The sequence below is a fragment of the Thunnus thynnus genome, chromosome 23 (genome assembly GCF_963924715.1).
Source record: "Thunnus thynnus chromosome 23, fThuThy2.1, whole genome shotgun sequence".
Classification (NCBI taxonomy): Eukaryota; Metazoa; Chordata; class Actinopteri; order Scombriformes; family Scombridae; genus Thunnus; species Thunnus thynnus.
This window is the reverse complement of record NC_089539.1, coordinates 22,748,659-22,769,713: the sequence shown is the minus strand read 5'-3', so window position 1 is coordinate 22,769,713 and position 21,055 is coordinate 22,748,659. Positions and strand designations below refer to the sequence as shown.

At 39.3% G+C, this 21,055-nt stretch overlaps 1 protein-coding gene across 1 annotated transcript; it reads right to left on the bottom strand.

Moving 5' to 3' along the window:
• Positions 1–5,290: 5,290 nt before the first annotated feature.
• On the bottom strand, positions 5,291–19,508 carry nup107 (nucleoporin 107). Its single transcript, XM_067582161.1, has 27 exons — positions 19,403–19,508; positions 18,357–18,442; positions 17,518–17,613; positions 17,321–17,415; positions 16,584–16,725; positions 16,393–16,496; positions 15,562–15,677; positions 15,427–15,475; positions 14,346–14,417; positions 13,801–13,889; positions 13,420–13,495; positions 13,187–13,300; positions 11,751–11,841; positions 11,554–11,633; positions 11,231–11,290; positions 10,830–10,975; positions 10,075–10,123; positions 9,871–9,940; positions 9,638–9,753; positions 9,313–9,502; positions 9,110–9,216; positions 8,307–8,409; positions 7,992–8,152; positions 7,713–7,838; positions 6,640–6,753; positions 6,354–6,521; positions 5,291–5,508 (listed from the first exon to the last, which is right to left on the bottom strand). Exons 1-27 carry the CDS (start codon positions 19,408–19,410, stop codon positions 5,401–5,403), a joined length of 2,736 nt encoding a protein of 911 aa, XP_067438262.1. The 5' UTR covers positions 19,411–19,508; the 3' UTR covers positions 5,291–5,400.
• Positions 19,509–21,055: the final 1,547 nt, after the last annotated feature.

Below are 21,055 nucleotides of genomic sequence, written 5' to 3'. Positions count from 1 at the left end.
CAGGTTTTTTTTCTTTTTGTTTTCTTTTCTAAGAGCCGGTCTGGGCAGACCGACTGGAACAAGAGTACTACTGGATTCATGTCAGATCCAAGAAAAATCTGCATGTCAGTCATATATTTAGGACTGTGACTTATTTTTACTTTCACAAACACAGAACTTCCAGTCATAGAATTACTAGATAACGTCATCTTGTTCTGTGTGTCTGGACTGAATATTCATCTTAGTTTTTTTAGCTCAACACACACATAGATTATTTTGTGATTTCAAGCTTTTCTTAATTAATTTCTGACATCATTAACTAGTCTCGTTAGAAAACAATAAAGCAAGTCTGGACTAATCCCATCTGAAACAGGTTTATCAGTTTATTACAGAACTGATTGCAACAAACCCAGAAGTGCAATATAATTCATTTCATCATTAAACACGTCGATGTGATCAAACTGAAAGGACAGATCTTGAACTTTTCCGTTAGTGTAGGCTGTGACAGTTGGTTTCTTCTTCTTCTATGTTTTTCCCTATACAGCGGGACTCCACCACCACATCAAACCAAACCAGTTTCAGATGGGATTAGTCCAGACTTGCTGTATTGTTTAATGTCACTTGTATCTCACAGAGACTGAAAACTGAATCACTCAATGTCATATTACAGCCAGTGAAAAGTATGAAAAATGATTAAATGATGGAGTAATATAACATCTAAGCAAATGTTTAGTTATCTGTAATGAATATTAACACTTTCCCATAAAAAAGCTTTTGAAATATACAGTTTAAAATATCTTTAAAATGTTTTTTTCAGCTCTTAAAATCAATATTTTAGTGCAGAACCAAATAACTTCCAGATGATTTAACTACATTAAAACGACACTGAATCAAAATTTGGTTGCAAGAAAGTGAAAACTAGCGGAGATATTAACCTCTGAAAACTAAAGATTCTTCTTACGGGTAAAAAGTGTTTTATTTTTATTAATTTAATTACTATAAAACATTCAGCAACAACTATTTACATGAACACATGTTGTAAATGATCTTTAAGGTTTCTCGGATGTTCAGTTCAAATTTCAACCCAATAACAGTGAATAATAATCGATTAGTGAGGCTTCAAATACACACGAGTAAAAACGAGCTCTGAGGGCCAAACTTCAAACATTCATAAGTTAATAAGGTTTTTGGAGCAGAGCTGTAGGATTTTACATGATCTCATGAATTTAATACAAGTTTTTACATTAATTTTTGTCAAGAACAGCCGTGATATGAAGTGAGAGAGTCACTATGATTTATTCCAGCTCCTCCATCAATAAACTCTTAACAACAGTCCAGATCAATTCTGATCAACTAAAGACATTTTATATCATTATAAAGCTGATTTGTGATCATTTGTGCAATTATTGTTATTTTAAACAAGTTAATTGTTGTGTGTTTTATTTTGAAGTTGTGAAGCGGAGGAGGAGGATTTATATCCTGAACCAGAACATTTTCAATAAACTTCAATAAATAAATGAAATTAAAATTTAAATAATTTCTCGATTAATCGTTTAAAAGCAGCTGAAAGTGTTGATATATTTAAATGTTAACTTAAAAGCCTCTTTAGTCTGACTTTTGATTCAAATATTTTTATTTATTTGTTTAATCATTTGTCTTGTTATATTCATGTTTTTAAATGTTTTATTACATCTAATCTATTTTATTTGTCGTTGTCTTTCATCTGTGGTATCTAGTTCTTATTTTATTTCATTTTAAATCTATTTTATTACATTATCTCTTGTGTATTAGTCTCCAACTGTTTGACTAACCTGTATGAAAGCTGCTGCACAAATAAAGAAAAGAAGATATTGATTAAATTGTCACATAAAACAAAGAAAAACAGAAAATCTTCACATTTGAGAGGCTGAACAAGCATTTATGCTTGAAAAATGACTGAAACTTAACTGCCTGTTAATTCTCTGACAATCAACTAATCAACTAATCATTGCAGCTCTGCTAATGTGTCAAAATAATTACAAATATTTAGAAATAGGGAAAAGGGGAAGAATATTAAACAGAGGAGTCAGGAGAGATTAAATTGATATAAGATGATTTCATCAAAGCTACAATCAAATGACCAGAAAATAAAACTAGTTTAGAGTTTCTGCATCAACTGGATCAATATTATTTGATTGATTTCTATAAAAACACCTCTTTAACTACAAGCAGCAGATGATCTGATCTCAGTCACACAGCAGAAACCAAAACACTGAAGTCACTAACATGACAGCAGGATCAATGATATTACATAAACAAACCTGACACCTGTAAAAACACATGAATATGAAGGAGAAGACGTTTGACTGATATTTAGTAAAGATGCAACAATTAGTTGTTTAATTCCAGCTATTATATTAATAACTAATTTGATAATCAATTCATCATTTTGAGTCTTTTTTTAAAAGAAAAAAACGTCAAAATTCTCTGATTCCAGCTTCTTAAATGTGAATATTTTCTTGTTTATTAAGTCGTCTATGACAGTAAACTGAATATCTTTAAGTTGTGGACAAAACAAGACGTTTAAGGACGTCACCTTGGACTTTGGGAAACTATGACATTTTTTTTAACCATTTTCTGACATTTTATAGACCAAACAATTAATTGAGAAAACAACTGCTTGATTAATTTAGTTTTCTAAATCAAATTACAAGCAGCCACCTCTTCTCCCACTATGAATCTAATATTTCATAAACACACCTTAATATGTTGTTCAAAAATGAATTAAAATCCACTCCACACTCGGCTGGGATACACACATCTTAGAGCTTAAATAAAAAAAAATAAAACTGATATTGATCCTCTCTTGTACGTCTCTGTATGACAGGACATGTTTTGGCCCCTGAGTGTGAATATGTCTGGACAGAGTTCTGTGTGACTGTACAGAAAGAATGACTTATACACACAGCTGACACACTGCTGTATGAGTCAGCTGTTGGATAGTACAACTCGTACACATGTAGTGAAAATATGCCCGGACTTGTCCCGCTCTCTCTCCTCTCTCTCTCTCTGTCTATGTGTGTGTGTCTACTCTCTACTGCTGTAATGCAGGCAGACTGAACTCTGTCATCATCGGGATACAATAACAACACTTTCACACATCAATGGAAGAGTAATGAGCCCGAAACTTCAGTTCAACAGCTGACAAACTGACGGATTTATAACCAGTGAAACTTTAAATTTACCGACGTTAAACACTTTGGTTTGCACTCTTATTAACTTACAGTCTGTGGATGCTGTAATGATGCATGTGCTAAACTCTGTCTGCTAATTGAATGTGGCAGCTATCTTTTTCTCTTTAGTATATCTAATTAGAAGTTTACGTTAAAAGCAGGTGTTTTAACACGTATGACAATATGACAGCCATGCATGCAGGAAACACATGAAAATGTGTACTAACGCTGCTTTTGTAACTTGTATATTAGCCAGCAGGCTAAAAACACAGCAGTCACTTCTAACTTAACGCTGGTTTATCACAAAAACATTTAAATTCAGAATGACCCCGAATTAAATGCAAAAGCAGCCGTGTGGAACAGTTAAATCTACCGTTAGTTAGCTAACGTTACACAACACTTGAAAGGAAGCTAAACAAACGTTACACAATTTAACGTCAAATACTATCTTATATATAAACAACAGGATTTTACCGGATAGTAACACCTGTCACACAACGAATGTGAGTTCTACAAACTTTATGAAACCTAATAGACCATTTCATTTTACCAGAATCTTGCTAATTTAACAGAGTTACCCGTAAGCATACAGCGACCGCGTGGCTGCTCCTCGATGACGGTCTGCTCAGCCAGGAAACCCCGAGGCTCCGCGGCCTGCTAGCACGCTGCCAACCACCTGCTAACTTGTGCTACTGCTAAGGTTAACTACAGCGCCAAACTCCAGGCGTAGTTAAGTTTAAGCGTTGTTTACGTACCTTTCAACTTCCTGTTGATTAAATAATGTCCAAACAACGACGTTTATCCACCAGTTTACCAGACAGTTGAACTACTGACAGTCGATATGTTTACTGTTCAGTTGTTCATTGATGCTTATTTCTGTAGCGTCGCCCTGCTGGCCGTAAACTGACACTGCATCCAGCGTTAATGATAACGATAACATGTTTTTCTTTTTTCTACTTTGATTAAATAACTTTAAATGGTTAAATATGTAAAAATATATAATAATAATATGAAAATAATTATTTAACTGAATAATTTAATTAGACATCATTCAAAACGGGCTATTTGTGTGTGAGCGGTTGTCAGAATTGGGTGCCGACATTCGTACTTTCATTTTAATACAGATAGTCATAATGAAAAGTTAATTGAATGAAAATTGCAAATAAAAGGGAGCAACATTTGCATGTGACTATATGGACAGTTTGTGGCCCTGTGAGGATTGGTTCTGAGATTATTAACAATTAAAGTTTACAATTTTTGAGAAAAATGTGATATTGTAAGAAAAAGTCATATGAGATTGTATGAGTAATGTTGATGACCTGAATTTAGTTAGTTTCACCAACGTATCGTTTATCAGAAATTTTATAATATTGAGATGAAATTAACCCAGTTACATGATATATGAGTCAATAACAGGACGTGTTTTGGAAGCAGGACTTTTCCTCCAGGCAGCTGATTCAAAGCTCTAACCTGTATACTGCACCTGCCAACAGCCAAATACTGATAAAATATCCAAATGGCTGATAAATTAACTTCACTCCCAAGACAAAATAACAATGGTAATCTATTGAGTGGCTGGTAAAATTTCAACATTCATTAGCCATTTGGCTGGTGGACAAAAAAAGTTAATATTGCACCAACTGCAGCAGTTCAAACAAGTCATTAACCAGTAAAATCTGTTGGGAAAACCTAAAACATGGACATGTAATCCACCCTCATAACATATGACATGTTGCTCTGGAAGCAACATGATTGTTTTTTTGTTTTTTTTTCTCTAAATTGTACAACTTTATTCTTCTTTCAAAATCGAAGTTTATTCTGGACATATTACTTTATTGTAATATTGATGACTTTATTCTCAAACTCTTCATTCTCTGGTGGCTCGTACTGAGCTCTGATAATTTATTTTATAGTATACGGTGTGATCTTTGTCACAACTGTCACACAACTGTATAATCTTTACAGTTTAATAAGATGTGAGACACTAAATGCTAACAATATGTATCTGCTTCAGGTGAGGTTTAATATTTTAAAGACATTAAAAAAACAAATCTGATGATGCAGTTGAATGACTTCAAATAAAGTTTACATTAAACCACTACAGGAAACATAGGCTTTTATTTAGCAAAAACATTTTAACACAATCTGAAAAACAACAACAGTGATTCAAACACTGATCTGTGTGTATAAGTGTATTTTCTGTGTGAGTTCATGGCTGTAACTCGTAGCCCAGCGGGTCGAGTCCTCGGTCCAACAGAGAGAGCGACGACTCCCTCAACTTCTGGAGGAACCTTCTGAGCTCCTCTTTAGAGAAAACCTGAACGTGTGGAGAGAGAGAAAGAGAGGAGAAAAGAGAAACAAACAGATCATAAAAAACATGACCTCAAAGAAGAGCAGCCGCATTTATCAAACTGCTAAATGTGACAGTTTGGACTTCAGTGAAAGATAAAAGTAAAAACCTTTTAATCCTCCTCACAAATCTAAGAATAAAAGCTATTTATTAAATTTCTTAAAAACTGAAAATAATCTTAAATATAAGAGATTACAGAGAACTCCGAAGCTGGTTATTATACATGATTATTTTTGATTAATTATCATAGTGGAAAACAATAAAAAATAATAATAAATTGTGGAAAAAACGCACATTGCAGCTTCCCAGAGCTCGAGGTGACATCTTAAAATGTCTCGTTTTGTTCGACTAACAGTCAAAAACCAAAAGATTTTCCATTTATATAACATAAAACAGAGAAAAGCAACAGAACCTTTACATTTGAGATGCTGGAACAAGACAATGTTTGGCATTTTTGCACAATTTTTGCTTGAAAAATGATTGAAACGATTAATCAGTTAGATGACTGCAGTAGAGAAACAGAGGTGATGGATAAAAGGGTAGTTTTAGCATATTTTAGCATATTATTTGCATTTGATAGCGTGTTTGTCAGGCCTCACAGGTGTAAACAACACAAATAAAGCTTGATTTTGTTTGCGATCACTTTCCATTCATCTTCATTGTCTGAACTTGTTCATGTGGTATTAAAGTCGCCTGATATGACATCTTCTGTGTACCTCGTCAACAACATAAAACTAAATAACAAACAGCCTTCACTGTGACGCCTTCATGACACCGGTAATGTTCTGCATTCACCGTCTTTAAAAAGTTACCTGGTAGAGACGGTGCTGGTCGGATGAGATGATGTCAGCGAGTCGCAGCGCCTCCTGGTGTCTGGAGGAGTTCTGCAGCACGCTGAGCAGCAGGAAGCTGAGGCGAGGCAGACACAGAGAGCGCAACGCCGCCATCTGGTGGCTACGCTCTGAATCCTGCTCCGAATCCTGAAAGCACGACCAGTCAATTAATAAACCAATCAGACAATCGATTTTTTATTTAGCTGAATAGGTGTAATAAAAATATGTCCTACTGAATGTCTGTTTCATGTCATAAAACGCTCACCTGTCTGTTGTCGACCATCCATCCTCCATCAACGAACAGTAGCACATTGTAGATCCTCTCTTTCACATCTTCAGTCAGAACGTCCAGACGACACGACCAGGAGGACAGAGAGGTCTGACACACACATACATATACAAAATGAAATATGACTCATCTTCTACTGGTCCTTTATGCAGCCCCTCAGTTCAGCCTCTGTCTGAAACAGGCTGTTTTAGCTCCTGTCTCTTTAAGACCCGCCTCCTGACTTGAAGGTGGCATTTTACAAATGTTCATCTCAAGTTGTGTGGATTTTTTTCTTACTGCGGTGAAAAAACAACGTATCCCTGCGGAACAACACACAGGCTGCTGTCTTACCAGACAATTAAGCAATCCTGTCCTACTGGGCAGCTGTTAGCCCGGCTAGCTGGTTAGCGGAATAAGGGATACAGTCGTGCAGCCACGTCTCGGTGAAGATGAAGGCACAACAGTTTGTCATTTCTTTCCAGGAGGTCAGAAGCTGTGTTGGGTAGTTCTAGTTTATTGTCAGTGGAGCTGATGTTGGCGAGTAAGATTGACAGGAGAGCTGATCGACTGGGGTTAGCCTTTAGCCTAACTCGGCTCGTTTGCTGCGCTTCTGCTTCCTGATACACTGCTTTCAGTGTCCCCCCCCCCGGGCGGTCGTTCTTGTGGGGCGATGCTGAGGTCTTGCAGCCTGGTGCCCGGAGCAAACCGAGGCAACGCAGATTCTCCAACGTATCACGTAACGTCCTATGTCTCCAATGTGTTACCGTATATCACATAGTACATGCGCAAGCACATTAGACTACCATATATAACAGTTGTGGTTGACATATATATATATTTTTTTTTTTAAATGCGGGGATGACGGTAATGAGCTAAACCCCGCAGCAGACATCACATGACCACAGATCTGAGTACTTCCACCACTAGAACCAAATGTAAGAAGACACCTTGAATAATATAGTATTCCTCAATATTCTAGATGGAAATGATAAATAAATTGAAAAACTATTTATAGATAAGAAAAAGTAGGAACCGTGTGTGTGTGTGTGTGTGTGTGTGTGTGTGTGTACCTGGTACTCCTTCTCTCTCATCTCATTGGCTACTCTCTCTGTGAATTTGGCCTCAGGAGCCGGTGCTGGCTTCTGGGGGGCTGAACTGCTGTGGCTGAACCAGTCAGTGAAGGCCTCATGGGCTTCCTGTGAGAAACAATTAAAGAAGACACATTCAGATCAATAAACCTTATTGATCCTTGCAGAACAGACTGAAGTAATGCTGCTGCTACAGTGCTAGTGGTACGATTAAAACATACATATCATTACATAGTTATCATGATAACTACGGTAACAGACCAGGTAGGCTCTGATGCACAGGTGTTCTCTGATGGCGTTCTCGTCCTCAGCGGGTGGGGGCGTGGTCTGGCCGACCCCCGCCCACTGGCAGTAAATCTCCTTCATTGAATCCTCTGGAACTTTAGAGAACACCGCCTTGGCTGCGTCGTGTTTCTGCAGAGCTGAGAGAGAGACAGAAGCAATGCATCATGGTCCTCACGATCAGGACAAACCGCTCGCCGGTTGTAGCGCTCCATCGAGAGCGTCCATGTCAGCGACCGAGAGGCAGACGAGATGATGGAGAAAGTCGTGATGAATAAATAAAAACAAACGTACCCAGAAACTTCCTCATGATGGCGTTGGACTGCTTTAGGGCCTCAGCTCGATGGGCGGGGTCAAACAGCAGCCAATCGATGACATCGATCTTCCTTTGGTCCTCCTATCAGAGCACAGCATCACAGTAGCTATAAATACAACTGACTGACAAACTATGTTGTCTACTTGTGTTTGGACACTTGATTCAGTTTTACTTTGTCTTTTTTATTAGTTTCTGTCACATTTTTATCATTTTAATCAATTAAATTTTAAGTCTCATTTATGCATTTCTAATTTATTTCTTAACGTCTTTGAATCATTCTCAGGCTAAAAATGTTGATGTCTTTGATGAGCCACAACAATTAAATCGGTTAGTTGCCAACTATTAAATTAATTGTTTAATTATTTTGATAATTGATTCATTATTTTGAGTCATTTTTTGAGGTCAAATCCTCAAATTCCAGCTTCTCAAATGTGAATATTTTCTGTTTTTTTTAGTCGTCTGTGACAGTAAACTTCATGTCTTTGGGTTGTGACAAAACAAGACAACAAGACGTCATCTTGAGCTTTGGGAAATAGTGTTTTCTGATATTTTATAGACCAAACAACTGATCGAAAATAATTGAAAGATGAATCAATAATGAAAATAATGGTGAGTTGCAGCCGTAGTTGCAGATGTTTCTATTGCAAAATTAGCAGAAAAAAGGCAACATTTATGTTTTTATTTAGTTTTCGTCTCATTTTCGTCGAGGAAAACAGGCAGTCGATACATATTTTATAGTTTTTGTGGATAAAATCAGTGTTCTTTGGTTTTCACTGTGTACCTTAGTAGTTCCCGTCTCCAGCGTCTGGCTGTGATGAGTGAACTCAGAGTCGTCTCTCTCTCTCACAGTCTCCACCACCAGCTTAGTTATCGCAGCGACATCCAGACCTGCAAGAAACAAACACAAACATTCAGTATCCTCACATGTAACGTTCGTTATTTTACTCGCCTCAGTGTTTATGTTTCCATATTTCCCCGTCTCACCGGCATCGGTGGCGAGCTGCAGGCAGCGTGGGCGGAGCTCCGGCTGGTTGACCGTCTCCAGGAAAGTGGCGTACTGAGCGGTGGCGAGCTCGACCGGTAGCTGGCTAACGTAGCTCGCCACGAGGTCGGTCTGCTGATCCCGAATCAGGAAGGAGACGTACGTCTTCAGCACGTCCACGCATACTTCCTCCTTACAAGAAGAAGAGAGACGTCAGACAACGACTCGCTTCTGATATCCTCTCATATCAACAACACAAATAAGTTAATAATTTTAATACAAATGTCCATTTTATTGTTTGTGGACAAATTAAATGAGCTATTTTACCTTCAGGGCCAAACCCAGAGAGCGGAAAAACAGCAGGAGATGAGTCATGAAACGCAGCAGGTGAGAGGGGAGGGGCTTAGAGGCTGCCAGCCAATCAGAAAACTCCTCCAGCAGACCTGAGAGACACAGAGAGAGAGAGAGGTTGAGGTTAATAACCTCAATAATAATAATAATAATGATAGCAACAAACACATTTCATTCCTCTTCAGGGGTCGGAGGTGAGGGCGTCTTACCGTCCAGATCTCCCAGGATGACAAACTTCTGGATGACGTGGTAATGCTCTCGTGTCTCCTCCAACACCCTCTGCGCGCACACACACACACACACACACACACACACACACACACACACACACACACACAGACAGAGGAGGGTTTTAACGGTGGGTTCAGTCGACATTCATCAGTCTCAGACATTTCAGTCAGTGTGAGTTTCACCTTTGACTCTGAGGCTTGAAGTTCCTCAAACACCTTTTCCATCGTCCAACTGAGGAGAGACAGACAGTAAAGTGATCAGAGGTGTGTTATCAGGTGTGTTTTTATTCTTTCTTTAACATGCAGCTTCATCTATAAAACCAGTCAGTGAGGCGTCATCTGGCTGAGCAGCCTGGAGGCATCAGGGTGAAAAGATGTAATAAAACAATATCAGCTGTGCGGAGGTGACAAAGGAGTCACGGTTTCAACTTCTCTCTCTAGCTCTCCTTCATTCATGTCACTTTTCATGTGACCAGCCGACTGCAAAACTTTGTCTGACGTGGTCAGACAACACGTCCTGACGTCCAGTTCTGAGCTTTAGTCAGCACTGAAAGGGTTCAGTTACCTCAGTTTAACCTGCAGGAGTTTAATGTGTTTTTCTGCCACAAAAAGGGAATAAATTCATCAGGAATTAAAATGAGTTTAAAGCGTCTTTACTGCAGAAACGAGCCGGATGATCACTGCTGTCACGGGTGACGAGGAGCTCAGACGGTGAGAGTGTGAGTGATAAACAAGATACATAAACGTGGGATTCAAGGATAAAGATATATAGAATCTAAAGGAAACTTTCAAAACAGGACAAGAGCTGTTGGAAAAGAACATGTCAACTTATAATCTGCTTGACCTTATATTCTGGTCAATACGGTAATTGACTTTATTAACTTATATTTAAATTGCTGCTGTATATCTGTGTGTGTGTGTGTGTGTGTGTGTCGTACTTGGCCTCCAGGTATTCTCTCGGCAGCGTCTCCACTTCCTGGTGGGCCATCCCCGACGACATCAGATCCTTTTCCACCAGCGAGTCCACCATCACTCTGAAGTACGCCCACACACAGTCCTCCCATGATTCACACACTGCCAGGAGCTGACACACACACACACATATATACACACACACACACACACACACACACACAATATTAGAGTCAAACTGAACACAATCAGTTGTTTCTCCCACATGCTGCGACAATTTCGGTTTGATCGTAGCTAAAAACAGGACGTGCTTGCAGCTGGCGAATCCTCAGAGGCTCAATAAGAGAGATTCAGATCCTCCAGTGTGACCCTGCTGACTTACAGTAAACACGACCTGAAATCAACATAAATACAAACTCATATTTACCGGTTTGAGGTTTCCGCTCAGGCCGGCGTAGATCGCTCTCTCGTATCTGTTTAACTGCTCCTGAAACACACAAACACACACAGCAGGTTAACAAACTCCTTTTGTGGTTGTTTTGTGTTCGTATGTCAGTAAATACAAAGTGACACAATGGAACACCTGATATCCTGATTTTTCAACATTGTACCGGCTTTACCGCCATCCAGGAAGTAGATATTTTATTTGGAGGAGGATTACAGGACCATAGTGTAATGTGTTAACAGGGTTTTGTTTGTGGGTTGCACACAGCATCTGCTTTACTGACTGTAAGCTCAGACTAGTTGTACCTCCTCAGCCATCCTCCAGCAGCAGGCTTTCCAGATTCCTCTGTGAGGGTTTCCTTCAACGGGCTGCAGCTCTCTACTGACTGCACACGGACCAGACACAGATAAAGACTCATGTTAGAGCAGAACGTTGGCTAAACCACAAAGATGAAGAAACTCTCGGCTGTTCAGATCATCATTGGAGGGGGGCCAGAGGTTACCTGAGGTCATGTTGGGATCGTGATAGAGTTTCCAGCCTTCCAGAGTCGCTGCTCTCCAGGCCTGACCGCAGCGCTTACACAGCCTCTGAGCCTACACACACACACACACACACACAGACACACACACACACACACAGACACACACACACACACACACACAGACACACACACACACACACACAAACACAGCTGTGAGTCCATGCGGGAGAAGAGAAAGCCTCCACAGTCTAAACACACAGCGTAGAAGCAACAAATGCAACGCCCTGACCGCCAACATCGACAGCTGTCGTTAGGAAACCTGTTGTGCAGCGTTATCACCGCACCGTGAACCAATCAGCTGTTGGCCATCATGGCTGATTCTCTTCATCACTGGACAAAGCAAACACTCATTTTACCATGTCGACTATAAACTGCATCGTATCAGTTCAACAGGTGATGCATCATTTTTAAACTTTATACTCATTTATAATATAGTATGATCATGTTTCCATGGAGATAAATACTGAACTTACACTAAATAAAGGATTAAAATGAAGTATGCTTGTTGGTTAAATGTATTTCTTTTGTTCAGTTGCTTCAATCAGAGGTTTTCAGACAGTTTTTCCTTCATTTGAGGCGTTCAGTGTGAGACAACTTGCTTCTCTTCTGCATGATAATCTGTAAGCCGAGTAGTTTTCACCGTAGAGTCGAATTTCACCTCCGTTAGTCGTCTCGGTTCAGGGTTTTGAGTGTATCAGCATTTCTTAGAGCTCTATTTAAAGAGACAAATCTTTCTGTTGCTGCTCTGACTGTCGTCATTTCTGACTGCTGCGCGTCTGGAAGACCTGCATGTGGCCTATGACATGATACTATATTCAATTTAAGACTTTTTAATACTGAATAGAATGTAATTTAACACCTTTTTCGCAAACTGGTCCAAGAATGATGTGAAACCAGCAGGGACAATAACACCTACAATTATTTACTGGCATTTATACCACATTTTTGTCAGTACTTCCCAGCTTTATATAACAATAATTGATGAAGTGGCAGAAAACTAATGGATAGATTAACCAATTATAAAATAATTAATTAATTACAGTCCATTTTGAGTGGATGAGCTTCTGTAGCTGCAGTAGTGACAGTTTTTGGCTGCAGGTCTGATGCTGCTGATTGAAACTCTACAAAAAAGTATTAAACAGCTTCCTGCAGCTCAATCTACTGTCTCACTGTCAGTTTATACATGTAGAACGTCTCCTCACAGTCCGCAAACAATAAATAAAAAGTCAGAACTAACGTTACTGTTTACAGCTGATGTTTGTAAACGATAAATATCCTCTAAAACCTTTTTTGATGGAACCAAACTCAATGTTTTTTAAGACGTCAAATACAGTTTAAACTACTTTTATTTTAGTTGTACTGCTCCTTTAAATATGAACCTGAATCTGTCACTTTACCTCCTCGGTCATTCCCGCTCTGATCAGTGTGAACAGATTCTTCAGCAGTCGGGCGTCGTCTTCTCTGTCGAGGTCAGCCAGCGGCCGCTGCTGCCGGAGAGGAGCGTCTGGGTCCTGAACACACACACACACACACACACACACACACACACACATATATATATTACCTTTGTATTTAGAAACACTTAGGGATGAGATGAGGGTGTGTTTGTTGCCGTGGTAACAGGCCTCACCAGCTCAGTGACCAGAGGGACAGTGAAGCCGGCGCCGCTCTTCCTCCTCAGCTTCAGCGCATGGAGGGTGTTCTCCCTGACACACACACACACACACACACACACACACACACACACACACACACACACACACACACACACACACGTACATACGTTAGCTATATAAACAAGACTAGATCTTGTTCTTTAAGTAAAATTTCCTGAATAAAATATATTTTAATATCCAACTGAAAATCAGCCCAAAACATTGTGACATATAAACACTGAATAAACACGTTCTAGTGTTTCCACCACATGTTTATCTTCTATATTAGGAACATACGTGATATGTAAATCATGTAAATCAGTGAGTGACGCGGTGACGGACACGTGGAAACTCACCAGCAGACGTTTTTGGCGTAATATTCTATGTTGTCAGAAAAAACTCCGATCTGATCCTTGGCGATGCTCTCCAGCCAATCAACGACCAGCTGCAACACAGTGACCAGGAAGTAAACAACCAGCGATGACAACAAAAACAAACTCCAGTACCGTCATGTTTTGTCCTGATATGGATCCAGAATGATCAGATTTACTTTATTCATTCAATCATTTGTTTTTACTGCTGGTGTTTCTATTTGGAAGATTTATTTTTCATGCATCCTTGACTCAACATTTGTGTGATGACAAGGGCTGCAGATATTTTCAAACTTTCAAATCCTCTCATTTGAGAAGCTGAAACCAGCAAATATTTGACATTTTAGCTTAAAAAATTACAAACACGATTATTTAATTATCAAAATAGTTGTTAATTTTCTGTCTGTCGATTAATCGTTGCACCTTTAATGAAGCCGTCCTTCTCTTATAATCTCAGAATCACACTCAGACGGTGAACCAACTGCAGGCAGCTGTCTGTGTGTGTGTGTGTGTGTGTGTGTGTTCGTTACCTGACTCTGTCGTATAACAGCATCCCGCTGAAAAAGCTGCTCCACCACGACCTTCTCGCTCTCGCTGGGAATCTACACACACATTAACACACACACATAAAAAATAAAAAAACAACACACAAAACAGAAGAATTCATGCTTTTGGTCTGTTTATTCAGGCTGAAGACGTGTGTTTGTGTGTGTGTGTGTGTGTGTGTGTGTGATTTAGAGGAAACAGGTGCTGTTGGGTAAATTTATTTACAATCAATAGGCTGAAAACTCTGCTGACACATTCTAGCATCAGAGCACATGTGTGACAAGTGGAGGGAGAGCAGGTGAAGATGATATTTGGGGAAAAAACAACACGTTTTGTTGTTAGTAGACTTTACAGATGGACTTGTGTGCAGCAGTCGTGTTATTTACATGTAATCTTCCATTTCTAACGATATTCAAATGTTTGCTTGATCTGCGTGGAGGAAGATAAACAGCTGAGGACGATAAAAACTCTCAAACTCAAGCAACAAACAGATTTATCTGCACGCCGGTGAGATGTAATTACAGATAGATCTGATGCTGAAAGTTTTGTGTTTGTGTAAAGCGTTTCTTACATTAGAGCACAGACCGGCCTGTGACGGTAAATGTTTAACTTTTAACCAGCGCTGGGACGACGTGCTGCTGATAACAGGAATACACACACTCACCCTGCCTCTAACATCCAGGCAACATTATCTGTAGCTGCTGATACTCTGATGAAGAGCTGCACTTCATCAGTTCATCAATCAACCAGAACAGGCAGCGTCACTGTCAGGTTGGTCATTTGCCTTATATGACATTGCACTTCCTGTGATGTGACTATTGCACATGCACACATAGCGATGTTGATGCTGAATCTATATAACATGCAGCTGTAGTTAGCTAAACGTTAGCTGAACGTTAGCTGAACATTAGCTGAATGTTAGCTGAATGTTAGCTGAACGTTAGCTGAACGTTAGCTGAACGTTAGCTGAACGTTAGCTGAACGTTAGCTGAACGTTAGCTGAATGTTAGCTGAACGTTAGCTGAATGTTAGCAGCCTGCAGTCTCATAAACTGTTACTACTCACAACTATGTCTGTCATGATGTCCTCTTCTAGCGCCAACTGGACCCGATCCCTGCAGAGACAGACAGGTGATCAATCACAGATAAGCAGACAGACAGACAGATAGACAGACAGGAAGTGGTTCAGGGAGACAGGTACCTGTAGAGTGAGGTGATGAGTCTCCAGGAGCAGTTCTCCTGCTGCAGCAGCCAGCACACTCCTGCTGTTTTACTGTTCTGACCCGCTCTGAGGACCACGTGCTGCAGCATGTTCACCTACAATACGTGATGGAGAGAAGGTGAGTGACGCCATTTAAACAGGAAGTGTTCAACATTTCTTGCTGAGAGTTTAGATGAAGCTACAGCCAGCAGCTGATCTCTAAAGCTCTCTGATTAACACATCATATCTGGTTTGTTTAATACGTACAAATACAAAAGTCTAAAAGCAACAATGACAGGATGGGACCTGTTGCCAGGCAACCAGCTGAGACTCCAGGAAGTTAGTAACAGTTAGGGATTAGAGACAAAAGCTGCCTTCAAACGGGGTCGTGTTCATGAGGAGAGTCCATATGAACGCCTCCTCTGGTTGTATTCACGACGTCAGAAGTGGAAGTTTTCTGAAAGCTCCGAGTTCACGAGTTGTTGACGTTTTCAGAGATTATTGTAATTTTAGTCGTATAGAGTTTTTCTTAGTTTCATAACATTTGTCATCTTATTTCTTGTTCCCCCGCATGGCGTTGAAATACAAGACAAGTCAACATTTCTTGGGAAGAAGAGAACAATGACAAGAGGAGTCTTTTGGCGTCCATGTTGCCTAGCAGCGGCGTTCTCACGACTTACACCACCTGAACACCGAGCAGATCATCTACACGACTTCCTGTGTCATAACCACGAGCTCACGAGTTCCATCTGAAGGCAGCAGTAACCCCGACAGAACCAGAGTGTCTAAAGCTTCCTAAAATTCAGACCAGACATAAAACCCGGCGCCCACCTTGTCCTGGCAGAGCGTCTGATAATCCTCCAGCAGATCGAACACGGCGGAGGACGAGTGTTTCAGGAAGGACCCGAGGAACTCTGGGAAAAGACTGGCGGCCGCTGAAATGATACAAAACAATACAGCGTCAACAGGAGCCGTAGCGTAGAGTAAACAGAGCGGGCGTGGGGTGCGTTTGTTTCACTCACCGGCCTCTCCCGGGTCGTCCTCCTTTAGTAGCGCTGAGCTGAGGTTGGCGATGTCGTCTGTGAAGAAGCTGGTGTTCTCCATCCCCGTGACAGGAGAGGTGTACATGCTGGACGCCATCGTCCAGTCGCTGTCATCCAAATTCTAAACAAACAGACATTTATCAGTTTATCACTGAGTTTTTCATGTAACTTGTACAAACACATTTGTTCTTCTGGGATTTATGACGGCGGTTCTCGACCTTTTTAGTCTCGTGACCCTTTGAGACAAAACAACGTCTACTTACAAACTATTAGTCACAAGTTGTGACATAAGAAGTCAAACCAAAGAGTGATTTTTCCTTCTCAGATTGTTCTATTTGAAGGATTTTAGAGACCTTAAGTACCCACTATTTCATTTTTTAAGAAGTAAAAGGTCAGAGTCATTTTTTGAAAGTGAAATATATATTTTTCCTTTCTTATTTAATTTCCTTTTGACCCTTTGGTGGAGGTCCTGAACCACCCAAAGCTGGAGATCACTGACAGATAAAGACAGAAAAACACTTATAAAGCTTTAATCTGAATGAATTTAGAGATTAAATATGTTACAAACTAAAATAAAATTAAAGAAAAACTTCAAAATCAATATCATCAGGTTTGAGTTTGTCCTGATAGTTTTCTAAATCTCATAAAAGCAAATCTCACAGAAAACAAGTCAGAGAAGTTTAAGATAAGAAAACTAAAATGCGTCTGAGTCTCACCAGACTGCCGACGGCGTTTCTGGGTGTGTGCGTGTATCGAGGCGTTCGACCTCCTGTAGCCAAAATGCTGGAAACATCTGGAACCCTGGGAGTTACTGAGAGAGAGAGAGAGAGAGAGAGAGAGGTGAGGTGAGAGTTTGATATTAGAGGATGATCAGTAATCAGCTTAAAGATCAATCATTGTGTGTTTGTCCTACCAGCCTGTCTGAACAGTGAAGCAGGAGTGTTCCTCAGCATGGAGCGAGCCGGTGTTACCGTGGAGACGACGGGGCTGCCGCTGCCGAGTGACGGGACTGAGACCATCGGTCAGGAAAACAACAACAACATTGACACTTCTGACTTTATTAATAAATACTGGTAATGAAGCAGCGTTTCAAATATAAAGTATAAGTTTAATCCAGGAAAACAACGACAGTCTGAGAAAATCTGCACATTTAAGACGCTGAAATCAGATAATTTTGTGCATTTTATGTGAAAAATGCAATGTTTTATGAGTAAAACAATGAATTTTCTGTTGATTTCCTCACCTGTCTGGGATCTTATGTCATACTTCAAAGCTGTTTAATGCCATGTTACATCTTATACATCAACATCCGTTAATATTCAGCACTTATGAATATGAAGCTCATATCACTCATGCGGGACTTGGATCTATGATGACATGAGTTCATCTCTTCTGTCAGAGTTTAAACTCGTTGTTGACCTACAAAACGCTGAGAACAGTTCCCTCTTGCTTTGTTTATGTCAAAGGTTTTGATAGTTTTTGATTGGACATTTTTCTGTCCATACTCTGTTTAATATGCGGAGCTCTGTAGCCGTGAACATCTCAGTTTTTTCTTTACGTGTCTCTCTTTTTCATTGTGAAATAATACGATCAGTGTTTGATATCTCATGTGTTTCAAAGTTATGAGATTAACTCAGCTGGAGATCAGTCGGCTCACATCAGTTGGCTTTATGAAACAGATTAATCCTGGTTCAGTTTGTTAGGCACATCGCTCACACAGTAACACACGCTTTTTAACCAGCTGGAGGATACAGGCCACAGCGCTCTTCCTCCTCCTGCGGGCAGCGATCGTCACCTCGTCATCTCGGACCACCGGAGACAGCAGCTCACCCTGACCCCTGGAGGACAAAACCAGCACGTATGTGTGTGTATGTATGTATGTATGTATGCGTATACGACAACAAGCATTGATTCTTCCTACAAGTCCATGGCAATCATAGCTTTGTCAAATTTAGACTGAATTCTAGTTTGTGTGCAGCTGCTTTGACATGTAAACAGGTAAACATAAGGCTGCCATGTAACACAATTCTGATTTTATATGGATTCCAGATTATTGGTTTATGAACTGGATCAAACAGACAGTGTTTGACACTAATAGAAGCATATGTAGGTTTTGTTTTGTTTGGATCTGTGTATTATGTTTTATGCTTGTGGTGCTGTGTATGTTTATCTGTTGTATTTCCATTGTGTTTATGTTTGGATGATGTTGTATTGTGCTGTTTGGTTTGTTTTTAGTTAATGTGTCTGAATAATTCAATGAGGGATGGGTCAAACTATTCATTCATTCATTCATAATGTGATCTTGTATGTATGTAACATGTCTTCAGGACTCTCTTGAAATAAAGTTCTTGACCTACAATGAGACATCCTGAATAAATAAAGCTGAATAAACAGTAAGAGCTTAATAATATGCAGCAGTCATGACAGTTAAAAACGCTTAAAAGCTACTGTTTATAGTTTGTTCAGCGGCGTTAGCATTTAATTTAAGCTTTGTTTAGTCAGTAATTAGTGTGTTTATATCAAAATACTGACTGTTATCGAAGTTTTAAGCAGCTCTAGTTCAACGTATCACCTGTGTATGTAAATCAGTATTAGCCTGCTAGCATCTACAGTGATTATGGACGGCAGCGTTAGCAGTGTTAGCATCGTTAGCTCCAGAGAACGCAGTAAAGTAACCTGACGCGGACTAGCCGGCTACGTTATAAACTAACCACCAGAAGCGCAGTTCACACATACAACTAAACATGTAGAGGTGTAAAAGCTTATTACAGCTGAAATATTAATAAATGGGTATTTACCAGTCCATGGCAGCGAGCTGTCAGTTCCCGCTTCACGAGGTTTAACAGTTTTCTTCTTCGTGTGATAAATGATGGTAGTTATTAAACAGCGTTAAAGTGCGTCAGCGCCGCCGAGTGGAGATCTGGAAATGTTTTATCTGAATCAACTTGACACAGATGTGTGAGAAAATGTACATAAATGCTCCAATTTATTGTAAAATCGGAGCAATTTTATGTATTGTATTTTCACTTTATTTTATCTTATTTGTATTAATGTTATCAAGTGGGTTTTATTTTCCATCTTATGTTACATTAATGTTTTTTTACATGCTTTTATGTTCTTTTTTATAACCTTTTCATGTGAAGGACTTGGTGCATGTGATGTCTTTTGTTGTAAAGCACTTTGAACTGCATTTCTTGTATGAAAGGTGCCATACAAAAACAGTTATTATTATTATTATTAAATTAGACATTTGTGAAATTATGATAAGCTATCTTAGATTACTGGTATTATCTAAGATGAATGAAATATATCTTAAAATGTGGAATAATGTCTATCCATCAAATTAAGGGATAGGTTCAGAATTTTTCAAGTGTGTCTTAAAACATCAGTCAGTCTTTCACTGTCCATATGAGCAGTGAAAGAGGTTTTCCTCGCTGTAATCATTCCTCCTGTTCATACTGGATATTAAAAGATCCTTCAAATGTGTTTTCAATGGAAGTGATGGAGGCCAAAATCCACAGTGTGTCCACACAGTCAGTTAAAAGTCTCTGTGAAGCTTATATGAGGCTTCAGCAGTCTGAGTTAGTCATATCAAGTGGATATCTGACACATTTACAGTCTTTTTAGCATCAAATTCCCTCTTTGTGTTTCCTCGGACAGTGTTTCCCTGTTGAGCTGCAGGTGGAAGTATAGTAACAAAAAGAGGAACTTTGGCACTAAAAAGACTGTAACGTTGAAAGATATCTACTTGATTTGACTCATTTGGACGCTGAAGCTTCATATTAGCTTCAGATAAACTTTTAAATACATTTTTGCACAGAAGGAGGACTGTGGATTTTATCTCCCATCATTTAGCCCACACTGTAAACCCCAATAAATCCATGACATAAAATCTTAGTGTTGAGTCTAAACAATTGTTTGACATAAAAAAAATTATGTTCACTTTACACAAACACTCATCTCATGTGAGCTTGATGTATTTTTTTAAAGTTGAGTCAACATTTTTTTTATTTTTGAGTTCATTATTCTAAGATTTCTACAGCTTGTTTAGCCTTATTTGTTTAAGCTCAATTAACAACACATACATCGTGTAATTAGCATATATTTTGATAGTTAATTGAACGCCCAAAAATATTGTTTTTATGCAGTTTATTTCATTTGTGTTCAATTTGCATAATAAAACCACAACATGAAACTTCCACAATTTTCATTTCTCCATCATCAAAAGTTTTTTTGGTCGGCTATCTTTAATGAAATACAATGATATTAAGCTTTGAATAGTTGTAATTAGTGCTGTATAAACATAAGTGCATTATGAAGGGATCTTCTAATGGTCAGTATGAACAGAAGGAATCATTACAGCAAGAAAAACATGTTTCAATGTTCATTTGAGCTCCTGACTGACTTAATGAACCCGTCCTTTAATTCAGAGGCAAAGATTCAGTATTGAT